We start from the raw sequence: 14,089 nt of genomic DNA, 5'->3' as shown, positions 1-14,089 counted from the left end.
CTGCTAGATCGACCAGGCTGGATTTCCAGGTAGTTATCGTGTCTTCTTCTCTCTGATCTTTCAGAATTTTTTTGTCTTCATTGTTAATAATCTTTTTTTCTTTTTTCAGGTTCCTGGTAATTTCATAGTATTTCTGACTCATTCTAATCATTATATCCATAGGGGGTGACAGAGCCAGTAGGAGCACCGTCTGCATAGCGATCGTCTTATAGCCACTTATAACTCTGAGCGCCATCTTTTTTTGAGCACCCATTATTTCCTGTATTAGTATTTTTTGTTGTAGGACTTCGTTGGCCCATATTGGCGCCCCGTAAAGCATCATCGAATTGAAAGTATTGACATATAGTCTGCGTATTTCCTCTCTGGGTCCACCGATATTTGGAAGGATTCTCCGCAAACCGTTCAGAAGGCCGATGACCTTTGGAAGAACGGTCTCTGCGTGACATTTGAAGGATAGCCGCTCGTCCAAAATAACTCCAAGGTATTTCGTGGTTTCATTCATTTTTACTTGTCTTCCTTCTATGCATAGAAATTGCTCTGTTACAGGGATTCTTGTTCTAGCGTCATGATAGCATGTAACTACAGTTTTCTCTGCTGCTGTCTTAAGTCCCACTTTCCGAATTTCTCTAAGAATTATGTTGGTAGCAATGGCAGCTCGGGTTATGGCTTTCCTAAAGTCGCTTCCGCAAGCTACGATTATCGTATCATCGGCGTAGCCTGTTACTTTTACTTTTTTCGGTACTGAAGCTTGCAACACTCTATCATATCCAATGTTCCACAGTGGTGCGGCTAGGACCGACCCCTGTGGAACACCGGATTCTACTCGCTTCTCCTGGAACTTCCCTTCACTATTAATGTAGGTTATGGTCCTTTCAGATAGGTACGATGCAACGGTCTGGATTATGTACTCTGGTATTTCTTTATCGCGCAGACCCTTCACTATCGAGGTCCACTGGATGGAATTAAAAGCGTTGCTGATGTCCACGCTCACAGATATTGCAACACCTCCTATTTCGATACATTCATTTATTTGGTTCTTTACTCGAGTTATAGCATCTAACGTGCTTCGTCCTTTTCTAAACCCAAATTGGCAGTCCGCGATGCTGTTCCTAGTTTGCGATAGGTGTTTGTCAATTCTTGCAGCAATAATTCTCTCGAACGTTTTGCCAAGATCGTCCAAAAGGCATATTGGGCGATACCCCGACGGTTGGTTTGGGTCTTTTCCCGGTTTCCTCAATAGTACTATTTTCGCCGTTTTCCACTTTTTCGGGAAGGTTCTCGTTTTCATGCATTCGTTCATTATTGTTCGGATTTCATTACTAAAGTGTCCTGCCGCCAGTCTTAAAATAGTTCCGGGAACACCACTTGGGCCTGGAGCTGTTTTTTTTGTCTTTAGTTTTTCCAAAGCTGCCGTCGCTTCCGTCATAGAGATTTCCCATTCAGACTTCCATTCATTATCTGGAGAAATCTGCATATCTTTCTTGGCTGGTGGAAAGAGCGCGTTTAGGACTGTTGTTAATAATACGGGGTCCATTTTTTCTGTTGCTATTGGGCCGTTGCTCTTCGATTTACCTGTGGCCCATTTATAGGGTTTCCCCCATGGGTCGTTATCGATTTCTTCTAGTAGTTTGTTCCACGATCTTCCTTTGGCTTCATATATTAGCGTTTTTAGTATCTTTTTGCAAGTCCTATATTCCTTCTCTTTTTCTTTTCTCTGTTCGTCAGTTATGTACGCTTTTCTCCTTGTTTTTTGCCATGCTCTTCTTTTTTTTTGGCAATTCAGTCGTTCTTGTGCTATTTCATCGGACCACCATTCGTTCGGGGGGCGATTTTTCGCATGTCTCTTCCTCGGCATCGCAACATCACACGTCATGGTAAGTATTTTTTCTATTTTTTTTATTTTTTCTTTCAGCTCATCTCCTTCGCAGAGAAGTGATCCCCAGGATGCCGCCGAAAGAAATGCTTCGCACGAGGGTAAGTCTAGCTTCTTCAGATTCCATCTGGGATAGTATCTCAATGTTACTTTTTCATAATCTTTATTTTGCAGGGTTCCTGTGTCAATGACGAAGCTAATGTATAGGTGGTCTGATAAAGTTTCCACCTCAAGAACCTTCCAGTTGCTGATTTTCCCTTCGGCATTTTTGTTAGTCCACGTGAGGTCCACGACTGAAGTGCCTTGTGGTCTCACACATGTGGGTCTGTTTCCTTTGTTAGCAAGAAATAAGTTCTCGCTTCTCGCCCAATCATTCATTTTTTTCCCTCTCGCGTCATTTTTTCGAGCACCCCATCTTTTGTGGTGGGAGTTGAAGTCACCACATACTATTAAAGGAGCATCTGCCGGTATTTTTTTCAATACCGTTTTAATACTTTTTAAGAAGCGTTCAAATTTATGAAAGGGTTTATTAGGAGAGAAATACCCTCCTAAGATATACAATCCATCACAGTTGATTAATATATATCCTTTGCCTTTACTCACCGTCTTCAGAGTCGAAATAGATAGCATTTCGTTCTGACATATTACCACGTCGTTTTCTTCGTCGCGGATCCATTCAGCGCTTGTCATTTTGTGTGGTTCGCAGATTACGCTTATCGCTGTTCCTTCTTCTATCATGAACTGCTTAAGAAGCGTTTGCGCCGCATAGGAGCGGTTTACATTTGCTTGTAAAATTTTTATTTGCATTATTTATTAATTAATTAATTATCTTCTCTCTTTCAGGTTCCTCCTCCCTGGTAGTTGCATCTATATCCGAGCAATCGTTCCTAGTGTTCGGCATAACTTGATGGTTAGAGGTAAGTATTTCAGTAACTTTTTCTTTAGCACCTTTTCGTTTTTCAGGTAATTTCGGACCGTTCGATTGGCTTGTCTTCGCCTTCAACATTACTGTGCAAGTACTTGATCCCATTCTGTGCTGGAAATCCAGGCCCAAGTCTTGACACAGTCTGCAGATTGCCTTGTCCGCGGTACATAGTCTGGCAGGATGATTCTCATAGCCACACTTGTAGCACCAGTCTCGACGGTCTTCACTGCTAGTGCATTTGTTTCTTACATGGCCGTACTGCCAGCACTTGAAGCACTGAAGCGGTCTTTTTTCTATCTCCAGCACTTTCGCATCCGTCCATCCAATCGTAATTCTGCCTTTTTTTAAGAGTTGATATGCCGTTTCTTCCTTACATTTTGCCCATATCGAGCCAATTCCTCGCGTATTCGTTTTGATTTGTCCTACGGTAATAGATTGATTTTCATCCGTTTCCTTCTTAATTGCTTCTATGACCTCGTGTTCCTTAGTGGAGATATCGAGGCCTGTTATTAAAATTTCTCTCGTTCTTTTTGGACAAGTGACTCTAACTTTTTTGTCTGCTAGCAGATCTGCCATTCTTGCGGCGAGGATTTCGGCATTTGCATCCATGCCCTTCTTAGGTATCTCCAGAATCAACCCGCCATTAATAGAGGATCTCGGCCTCACATTTTCAATTCCAATATCTTGCAGGTTAATATTCTCCTTCGCAGTAGCCATTATTTGGGCCATATCAATTACGCACCCCTCCTCTCGTACAATGTATACCGCTGCTGTCCCTCTTGGGTTTTTCAGCGTCGGAGGAATCTTCTTTTTTTCAGAATTTGTTCGCATTGATGTCTTGGTTGTTTCGTGTCCTTTTTCGGGTCGACTAGTGAGTTTTCTTTCGGCCGTCTTTCCTTTTTTACTCACCACTTTCGCCCATGATTGTACTTCCTTAGTTTTTGCAGGAATATTTAAATTATCTTCATGTTCACTTACTATCAACTCAGGAGAAGTTTTGTACGTTTTTATGTCTTTCTCAGGTCGTGAGCTTTTGGCTAGGATTTCGATTATTTCTTTTTTGAAAGATTCGAGTTTCCTATCCATGCTTTCTTCGATTGATTTGTGAATGAGTTTTGAATCGCTATTAGGCGACTTGTAACTTTCTCTTTCCTTTGGTGTCCTTTTCTCTAGGGTATTTATTCTATGTTCAAGTTCTCTAATATATGTTTTCATTTCCATATTTTCTTTCTTTAATTTCTCTATCTGTGGTTCTTTTTCATTAGTTCTATAGGCAAGCTCAGATCCTACCTTTTTAATCGTTATCTCCACTGTTTTAAGAATACTTTGGAAAGTTCCTTTCAAATTACCAGATTTTGTTCTAACCGTTTCGATCTTTTTTGCACTCTCAAAGAGCATTCCAACGACAGACGTCGTTGGCGTATTTTCGACGTCCGATCCTATCTCGTCTTCATCACTGTTTGATCCATATTCCGTCTCCGATTCCTGCGCGTCTCTCTTCTTTTTGCTGACCCTTTTTTCGCCAGGTGGTGTTTTCGACGTGCTTTTTCTCATCTTTTCACCTGAGTCTTTATTTTCCGGCCTTTTTCTTTTGGTTGTTGGCACTGACATTGGAGTCTTAAATACTTCATATGTTTCTTTCGACAGACGGGCCGACCCTTGACTTTTCGACATTGGCGGGCTGTGGCGAAGCGAACGTCTCGGAGTGTGAACATCCTCATATAATTCCGTATCAATTGGATCTCCTGTCTTTCGTCCTTCTTCATTCGTGGTTTCGGACTCACTTAAAGTCAGTCCCGGATAGCTCAGTAAGTCATGCGCTACTTTATCTTTTCGTTTTTGGGGGGTGTATTTAAATTTATCCATGAGTTTGTTTAGATGACGCTTCGTACAGAAGGGAACGGGCCGCTACATGGGAGGGTACACCCATACTTACAAAGTACTTCCCGGAACTCCGGGGATCCCATGTATACGCTTTACCTCCCCCGGACCACTGACGGGGAGGCGCTCGTTCGGGGCGGTGGGGGTTCCGATCCCCCCACTCAGTCTGTACTACCTGGCCAGGGATCGAAATGGTCATTTCCAGACATCAGGAATCGCCAGGTGCCTCGGCAGTTCTTACACACATCAGTCCGAATAGCTGCAGGGTGGGAAACAACCTCACAACATCCGGACACTCCCAGCACCGACAACACCCGTGCCAGCCCACTCATCATCATTCATTCCAGGGACATCACAACAGGTAAGTATCCAGGAGGAAGGTAAGTACATTGGTAAGTATGTAGGATAAGGGAAAGAAAGGAAGAAATGAAGAAAGGAAGAAAGGATAAAGGAGTAAGAGGGTAAGAAGAGGATCAGGTAAGTTCGCCACAAATTGCAGGTAAGTTCCCCACAATTTGCAGGTAAGTGCCACATATAAAATTATCATTCATCACTCATTCATTATCATACATCATTCATTCCTTATCATTCATGCCGTGTGTTTGGTCCGCGGGAGGTATTTTATTTCCCTCCTACCCTCTGCACCGATGATTGGGTCCAAAGACCCAGCCACCGGTGCAGCGAGCATTCCCCTATCCGCCACCCGGGGACGCGCCACGTCGGGGTATCACCTCCCCGCCTACCTGGTCAACCAGGCAGGTTCGTGGAACCTAACCTAACCTAACCTAACCTAACCTAACCGGNTTTTTTTTTGACGCGGGGAAATCTCCACAGACACCCCCGTGCCGACCTCCGATTAACGGAAGTCGACCCGGGGGTAGTGCCGGATTCGAACCGGCTAAAACCCCGCGATGACCCCTTGGAAGCGCAACGGGGGAGGATCCGGGACCCCTTGCGGATTGCACCGGATCCATCCCGCGCTTTGTCCCTAGAACTCTACCTTATTATTAAACTCAAACCCGTACGGGGAGCTATTTCTACCTGTTGGCTCTCAAACCAGGATGTGGGAGTGCCTCTTTCTTTAAATAAATTACATTCCTTGTGTATAAGTCCATGCTGGGTCATAGAGCATGGACTTTATTTTGTAACCATGCTGATCACTAAAAGAGATTAGCATGGTTATCTTTCCTTATGACGGTTAAATACGCGGAATAAATAACAGAAAAAAGACATAACACATTGTCGGTTAAATACGCGATAAAACATTTCTTCCTAACCTTTCTCTTTCTCTTTCTTTTTCTTCCTTTATACTTATTACCTTATTGCAAAAGGTTAGGAAATGGTTCCAATTATTATCTGAGGTCAGGATACGTACTAAAAGTGTGTTCAGATCAATGAATTCTCCTATTTTACATTTCAATTCCTCTCTTTCTTCATTCCAGGCTGTACATTCCACCAGGGTATGATGATAGTCATCTTTGTCCGCTGTGCAGTGATGGCAACGCGGTTCTGTCTCCTTGCCGATTCTATTTAGATATACGCCGAAACAGCCGTGACCCGTCAACATTTGTGTAGCATGGTAAGTTAGCCTTTTATTTTTTTTGTTTAACCACGTTTTCAGAAGGGGTCGGATGGCCTTGATTATTGATGAACTGAAATCCGTACGTGACGAGTTCAGTGCTGTTTCCCAAACTAAGAGTATTTCTTGTCTCCTTTCCTTGTTTAGTCTCTGCTTAACATTATCATTGTATGTTTTCTTTCTTTTCTCTTTCAGTTGAAGCTTATAGTATTTAAGATTAACCGTGAGTACTATATCTATTGGTGGAGTTAAGGCCAGAAGGAGGGCCGACTGCATTGCAATGGTCTTGTAGCCTTTAATTATTCTAATTGCCATACGTTTCTGTAGATTTTTAAGATTTTTTAGGTTTTCCTTATCTTCCAGAGACTCTGCGGCCCAAATTGGAGAGCCGTAAAGTATCCTGGAGTTGACTGTACTGCTATACAGCCTTCTTACTGCTTCACTTGGACCTCCAATGTTCGGAAGAATCTTACATAGATGATTCATGAAGCCAGTCGTTTTAGAAAGTGTACGTTCGATGTGTTCGTGGAAATTCATACATTCATCCAAATAGACCCCTAAGTATTTTGTAATCGGTTCCATTACAATAGTTTCATTCATTATTTTAATAACTTTTCGTTCCTTAGGTATTCTCATGTTCGCGTTATGAAAACATGTCACGACAGTCTTTTTCGCTGCCACCTGGAGTCCCATTTTGCAAATCTTTTTATATAGGAGGTTCGTGGCAATCGAGGCTTTATTAATCGCCCTTTCGAAGCTCTTGTCTGTGGCAATTAGTATCGTATCATCCGCATATGCAGTCATTTCGACACCTGAGGGGAGAGGAATCTGAAGGGCTTCGTCGTAGCCGACGTTCCACAGTATTGCTGCTAGAGCAGATCCTTGTGGAACGCCGGCCTCGATTCTCTTTCGCACGTAGTTACCTTCGGCATTGACGAAGGTAATTTCTCTGTCCGTTAAATATGATGCTATGATGTTTGTCATGTACGTTGGAAATTTTTTGGATTTACATCCTCTAATGATCATGGGCCATGGTAACGAATTGAATGCGTTCTTAATGTCAACACTAACCGCTATGGCTATACTGTTTTTATCTGTTTGTTCTTTTATTTGCGCTTTAACACGCGAGATTGCGTCAATAGTGCTGCAACCTCTCCTGAACCCATATTGGTGTTTGAAGAGTTTGCAGCCTTTTCTTTGAAGAAGTTCTTCGATTCTGCTTGCCAGGATTCTTTCGAATATTTTCCCCTCGTCGTTTAATAGACAAATCGGACGGTATCCAGATGGATCATTTTTTTCTTTTCCCGGCTTCTTGAGTAGTATTAGTTTCGCTCTTTTCCAATCTTGCGGAAACGTGGCATCTACTAAACACTGATTATAAATCCTTAGGAAGACTTTGCTAAGTTCGCTTATAGCATACGCGGTAATAAATCCAGGTATGCCATTTGGGCCTGGTGCCTTATTTTTTCTCCTCATTTTATCTATGGCGTGGAAGATCTCTACTTCAGATATCAATCTTATGTTTTCGTTTCTCATTAAGATTCCAGAGAGTGGCGGCCCTACCGGAAAAAGTGCGTTGACAATTTTGTTAATAGTTTCATTGTCTAGCGTTTCTAGATCTATAGGACCTCCTGCGGATTTTTTCCCTGACGCCCATTTATACGCTCGACCCCATGGGTCGCCGTCTATGCTATCAACTATCTCTTTCCACTTATTATTTTTCGCGTCTATTATCATAAGTTTTAATTGTTTTTTAATTCTTCTGTAGTCTTTTTCAGCCTCCGCTAATCTATCTACATCGGTGTTAGAGGAGGGTCTTCTTCTTTCTCTTTGCCACGTTCTTCTTCGTTTCCTGCAGGCAATTCTACATTTTTCTATTTCCATGCTCCACCATTCGTTGGTTGTCGGTTTCTTGTGGTAGTAAGAGGACCTTTTCATTGTAGAGTCGCAGGTTTCAACTAGTGCTTTATTAATTTTCTTTATTGTTTCAGGAATAGAGGTATCGCTTCGGATTTCCATGTTCCAGAGCCTGGCTGTTGTCGTTGCGCAGCATAGATCTTTGTCTGCGTTTTTGAAATTCCATCTGGGAAAGTATTTTTTCTTTTTCCTTGCACATTTTTTCTTGTTACTAATTGTTTTGTTTTTTAGGTTGTAGGCGATATAAACGTGGTCCGAGAGGGTTTCCGCTTCCACGATTTCCCAGTTCGTCACCAGTTCATCTGCTGTTCTATTGGTCCAGGTGAGATCTATGTGTGAGGAACCTTGTGGTCTCACACACGTTGGTTTGTTCGTATTGTTTTTGATAAACAGATTGTTTCTTCTAGCCCATGTCATTGTCTCTTTCCCTCTTTGGTTAGTTGTGGTGTCTCCCCACTGTCTGTTTCTGGCATTGAAATCTCCTGCGATAAGCAAGGCAAGTTTGTCACTTGTGTTTTTAATAATAGTTTCTAGTTCGTTTAACATCCTTTCATAGACTCTAAATGGGACGTTTGGTGATGCATAAACGCCAATAATTTTTATTTTTTCCGATTCGATTGTTACAAAACCGTCACCTTGAGTGACACTTTTAACATTAAATTCTCCACCGTTGTTTCGAGTTGTAATTAAGACTTTTCCACTTGAGTCTGTATATTGTTCGTCCTTCTTAATCCTGTATGGTTCAGCAATGATAGCGATGTTAACGTTATTTTCCAGTATGAATTGCTCAAGAAGACTTTGGGCAGTATATGAGTGATTAATATTCGTTTGTATCACTCTAAGATCCATGGTTTATCGGAGACTTGGTCACTGTGTGTTTCGTTCGTAGGATCATTCTGAACTTCCACGTTCTGGTCGTTCTTTTTCCCCTCGATTATGGGTTTCTCCGCATCATTGTTCGTTCTTCGACGCGTTTTTTTTCTTACTTGTTCGTCATTAAATTTTTTTAATGTCCCACATTCTTTGTTTCCTATTCTATGCCCATTTGCTATTCCTGCCTCTGAGCAGAGTCTACAGGTGAAACTTTCGGCTATGCACTCCTTGATTGTGTGGTCCTCTTTTCCACATTTATAACACCATTTTTCTTTACTTATTGTAGCTGTGCAGTTGAATTTCGTATGACCAAAGTGCCAACATCTAAAGCATTGCGTCGGTCTCTGTTCAATCTCAATCACTTTTACGCTCGACCAGCCGATGTTTATCCTACCTTCGTTTATTAAGTTAAAGGCATCATCCTCGCAGCATTTTAACCATACTGAGCATGTTCCTCGTATATTCTTCTTAATTTGGCCGATTTTCAGGTCGTGCGCATTTTTAATATATGACAGAAGCGCCAAACGGATTTCTGATTCTGAGGTCGATATGTCAAGACCCGTGAGCAACAGCTCTCTTTGTTTTACGGGACATGTAATCCTGACATCTTTTCCATGAAAAAGGTCCTCAATTTTACTTGCTAAATACTTCGCGTTCGTCGCCATACCGCGTTTGGGGATCTCAAGTACAATACCGCCGTTTAAAGAAGATCTGGGTTTAAGGCTTTCGATTCCCAAATCTTTCAGGTTTATATTACTTTTCGCAGTTTGTAAAATTTGCACCATGCTCAGGAGACAGTTTTCACCCCTTGTTATACATACTGCTGACGATCCTCTCGGTCTTTTCCTTTCCACGTTTGTTCCAACGCGTGTTGGGGCATTAGCTCTTTCTAATTGTATATCGTTTGTTTGTTTATTAGTTGTTTGTTTTGTCCGAGGGGTGTTATTTCCACCTATTCCTCTAGTACTTTTTTTTGCGGTTACTAATGCCCACGACTCTTGCCTATTGGCTTTAGCAGGGATATTTAGATTGTCTCTTTGTAGTGACGTCTGAGCGGTTTTAACTGAAATAACGGGTGTATTATTCTCTGCTCCGTTGATTTCAAAGAGCTTTGTTAGTTCGTCTTGAAATTTGGACATTTTTTCATCAATTTTTTCAGTCATTATATCTGACAGTCTTTTGATTATCAACTCACCTTCATTTACATCGCTGGTCATTTCTTCTTTTTTCTTCGTTTCAAGTAGTTCTATTCTTTTTTCGAGTCTCTTGATTGTTTTTTTAAGCTCGTAGTTCTCTTTTTTTAGGACCGTCAGTTCTGCCGATTTCTCCACTATTCTACTGGAGTTCTCCGTCGCTATAGATTTTATAGTATCTTCAACTTGGTTCAGGATCTTCCAGTGTGTNAAGACTTTGGGCAGTATATGAGTGATTAATATTCGTTTGTATCACCCTAAGATCCATGGTTTATCGGAGACTTGGTCACTGTGTGTTTCGTTCGTAGGATCATTCTGAACTTCCACGTTCTGGTCGTTCTTTTTCCCCTCGACTATGGGTTTCTCCGCATCATTGTTCGTTCTTCGACGCGTTTTTTTTCTTACTTGTTCGTCGTTAAATTTTTTTAATGTCCCACATTCTTTGTTTCCTATTCTATGCCCATTTGCTATTCCTGCCTCTGAGCAGAGTCTACAGGTGAAACTTTCGGCTATGCACTCCTTGATTGTGTGGTCCTCTTTTCCACATTTATAACACCATTTTTCTTTACTTATTGTAGCTGTGCAGTTGAATTTCGTATGACCAAAGTGCCAACATCTAAAGCATTGCGTCGGTCTCTGTTCAATCTCAATCACTTTTACGCTCGACCAGCCGATGTTTATCCTACCTTCGTTTATTAAGTTAAAGGCATCATCCTCGCAGCATTTTAACCATACTGAGCATGTTCCTCGTATATTCTTCTTAATTTGGCCGATTTTCAGGTCGTGCGCATTTTTAATATATGACAGAAGCGCCAAACGGATTTCTGATTCTGAGGTCGATATGTCAAGACCCGTGAGCAACAGCTCTCTTTGTTTTACGGGACATGTAATCCTGACATCTTTTCCATGAAAAAGGTCCTCAATTTTACTTGCTAAATACTTCGCGTTCGTCGCCATACCGCGTTTGGGGATCTCAAGTACAATACCGCCGTTTAAAGAAGATCTGGGTTTAAGGCTTTCGATTCCCAAATCTTTCAGGTTTATATTACTTTTCGCAGTTTGTAAAATTTGCACCATGCTCAGGAGACAGTTTTCACCCCTTGTTATACATACTGCTGACGATCCTCTCGGTCTTTTCCTTTCCACGTTTGTTCCAACGCGTGTTGGGGCATTAGCTCTTTCTAATTGTATATCGTTTGTTTGTTTATTAGTTGTTTGTTTTGTCCGAGGGGTGTTATTTCCACCTATTCCTCTAGTACTTTTTTTTGCGGTTACTAATGCCCACGACTCTTGCCTATTGGCTTTAGCAGGGATATTTAGATTGTCTCTTTGTAGTGACGTCTGAGCGGTTTTAACTGAAATAACGGGTGTATTATTCTCTGCTCCGTTGATTTCAAAGAGCTTTGTTAGTTCGTCTTGAAATTTGGACATTTTTTCATCAATTTTTTCAGTCATTATATCTGACAGTCTTTTGATTATCAACTCACCTTCATTTACATCGCTGGTCATTTCTTCTTTTTTCTTCGTTTCAAGTAGTTCTATTCTTTTTTCGAGTCTCTTGATTGTTTTTTTAAGCTCGTAGTTCTCTTTTTTTAGGACCGTCAGTTCTGCCGATTTCTCCACTATTCTACTGGAGTTCTCCGTCGCTATAGATTTTATAGTATCTTCAACTTGGTTCAGGATCTTCCAGTGTGTTCCTTTTAGGTTGCCCGAGGTTGTTGCGACTATGTCAATCTTCTCGGCACATTCTAAAAGAATTTCTGCTAGCGTGTTGTCTGGTTGTAATTGCAAGTCGCGTTCTTCGTCTGATTCCGACAGAACTTCGTCTTCGGAAGTATCGCTTTCTTTGGTTTTCTTCTTTCTTACTTTCCTCTTTTCGTTCGAGCTGAGCGGTTTTTCGTCGCTGGTGGCTGTTTTATGTGCTTGCTCGTTCTTTTTACTTTCTCTCTTCCTTTTAACCGACTGTATTGAGCTCATTTGACGCGATTCAGAATCTGAACTTGTTTTTGGCGTTATCGGTCTGTTGTGGTCTTTGTTTAATGGGCTTCTCATTAGAGTGTTTCGCGGAGTATGTGCATTCTCGTACGCGACATCGTCGATCGATTTTTCAGCCAATTGGCTGCTATTCGTTTTCTCCTTCGTGTTTTGTTTGTTCACATCACTTTCCTTTGTATTTTTAGTTACATTCTTTTTATTTGCGTTTGAATTAGAATTTGAGTTTGAGGGAATTTTAGTAAACATACTTTGTTTTTCAGCGACGCATCGCGAAGAAAGGAGCGGGCTGCCGGCGGATGGGTACACCCAAGGCTTTTGCACTCTCCCCGGTACTCCGGGGACTCCGCCGTTGCATTTTCGTCCCCCCCGAACACCAGACGGGAGGACACTCGCTCGGCGCGGTGAGGGTCTCCGACCCCCTCACTCAGTCTTCGCTTCCTGGCCAGGGACATCGAGGTGGTCGCCTCCAAGCGCAACACGACATCACGAGCCTCGGCAGGAAAAACCACATCAGGCCGTACAGTACGGGCAGCGGGGACAGCTGTCCGCATGCCAGCCACTCCCAGCCGGACGCCGTGTCCACCAGCCCACGCATACATTCACTCATCGTCATAATACACACCCGTTTCACGCAGCAAAGCGTCATTCTTCTATACTGCAGCTCGTATTGTTTCTGATCGCGTTGAAATATGGATGTCTAAACTACCTGTTTGTATTGTTTATTTATACTCATGTATTTTGTAAGTTTTAGTTTATATTTGCATGCTTGCTAATAATTGAATTTTAACTATTGAAAATTTCTTGTTTTTATTTACCCCTTGTTTACCATTTTTCTTTATTTTATGGCTTTGTTCCGTTGTCTATTTGATTTATGCTATGTTTAGCTTCTAATCGTGTTATATTGGTAGATACTTTAGGTTAAACGCGTTATTATCCTCTGTCAATTACTCGTAGAATAATAAGTTGGTGAGCATGACACGTGCATAAATACCCAAGTAGTTACTCCTTGAACTGTGCCCTCCGCGAGCACTCTCAACGACGCCATTCATCCATACATTCATTCAATCACTCATTCATCATCCACACCTTGTGTTTGGTCCGCGGGAGGTATTTTATTTCCCTCCTACCCTCTGCACCGATGATTGGGTCCGAAGACCCAGCCACCGGTGCAGCGAGCATTCCCCTATCCGCCACCCGGGGACGCGCCACGTCGGGGTATCACCTCCCCGCCCGCCTGGACAACCAGGCAGGTCCGTGGAACCTAACCTAACCTAACCTAACCTAACCTAACCTAACCTAACCTAACCTAACCTAACCTAACCTAACCTAACCTAACCTAACCTAACCTAACCTAACCTAACCTAACCTAACCTAACCTAACCTAACCTAAACTAACCTAACCTAACCTAACCTAACCTAAGCTAACCTAACCTAACCTAACCTAACCTAATCTAACCTAACCTAACCTAACCTAACCTAACCTAAACTAACCTAACCTAACCTAACCTAACCTAACCTAAACTAACCTAACCTAACCTAACCTAACCTAACCTAAACTAACCTAACCTAACCTAACCTAACCTAACCTAAACTAACCTAACCTAACCTAACCTAACCTAAGCTAACCTAACCTAACCTAACCTAACCTAATCTAACCTAACCTAACCTAACCTAACCTAACCTAAACTAACCTAACCTAACCTAACCTAACCTAAGCTAACCTAACCTAACCTAACCTAACCTAATCTAACCTAACCTAACCTAACCTAACCTAACCTAAACTAACCTAACCTAACCTAACCTAACCTAAGCTAACCTAACCTAACCTAACCTAACCTAATCTAACCTAACCT

General features: G+C 41.9%; 2 protein-coding genes across 2 annotated transcripts; both read right to left on the bottom strand.

Moving 5' to 3' along the window:
- Nucleotides 1-2,690: 2,690 nt before the first annotated feature.
- LOC108623697 (uncharacterized) lies at nucleotides 2,691-4,352 on the bottom strand. The gene has a single exon (XM_018022391.1). It carries the CDS (start codon nucleotides 4,350-4,352, stop codon nucleotides 2,691-2,693), a length of 1,662 nt encoding a protein of 553 aa, XP_017877880.1.
- A 4,656-nt stretch (nucleotides 4,353-9,008) lies between these two features.
- Nucleotides 9,009-12,482, bottom strand: LOC108623696 (tip elongation protein 1-like). Its single transcript, XM_018022390.2, has 3 exons — nucleotides 11,729-12,482; nucleotides 10,244-10,456; nucleotides 9,009-9,334 (listed from the first exon to the last, which is right to left on the bottom strand). Exons 1-3 carry the CDS (start codon nucleotides 12,480-12,482, stop codon nucleotides 9,009-9,011), a joined length of 1,293 nt encoding a protein of 430 aa, XP_017877879.2.
- Between the last annotated feature and the right edge of the window lie 1,607 nt (nucleotides 12,483-14,089).

This window comes from Ceratina calcarata, unplaced genomic scaffold (genome assembly GCF_001652005.2).
Source record: "Ceratina calcarata isolate Rehan_Ccalc_2016 unplaced genomic scaffold, ASM165200v1 scaffold289.2, whole genome shotgun sequence".
Lineage (NCBI taxonomy): Eukaryota > Metazoa > Arthropoda > Insecta > Hymenoptera > Apidae > Ceratina > Ceratina calcarata.
Note: the sequence above shows the minus strand (reverse complement) of the source record. Positions and strands in the feature narration are given on the sequence as shown.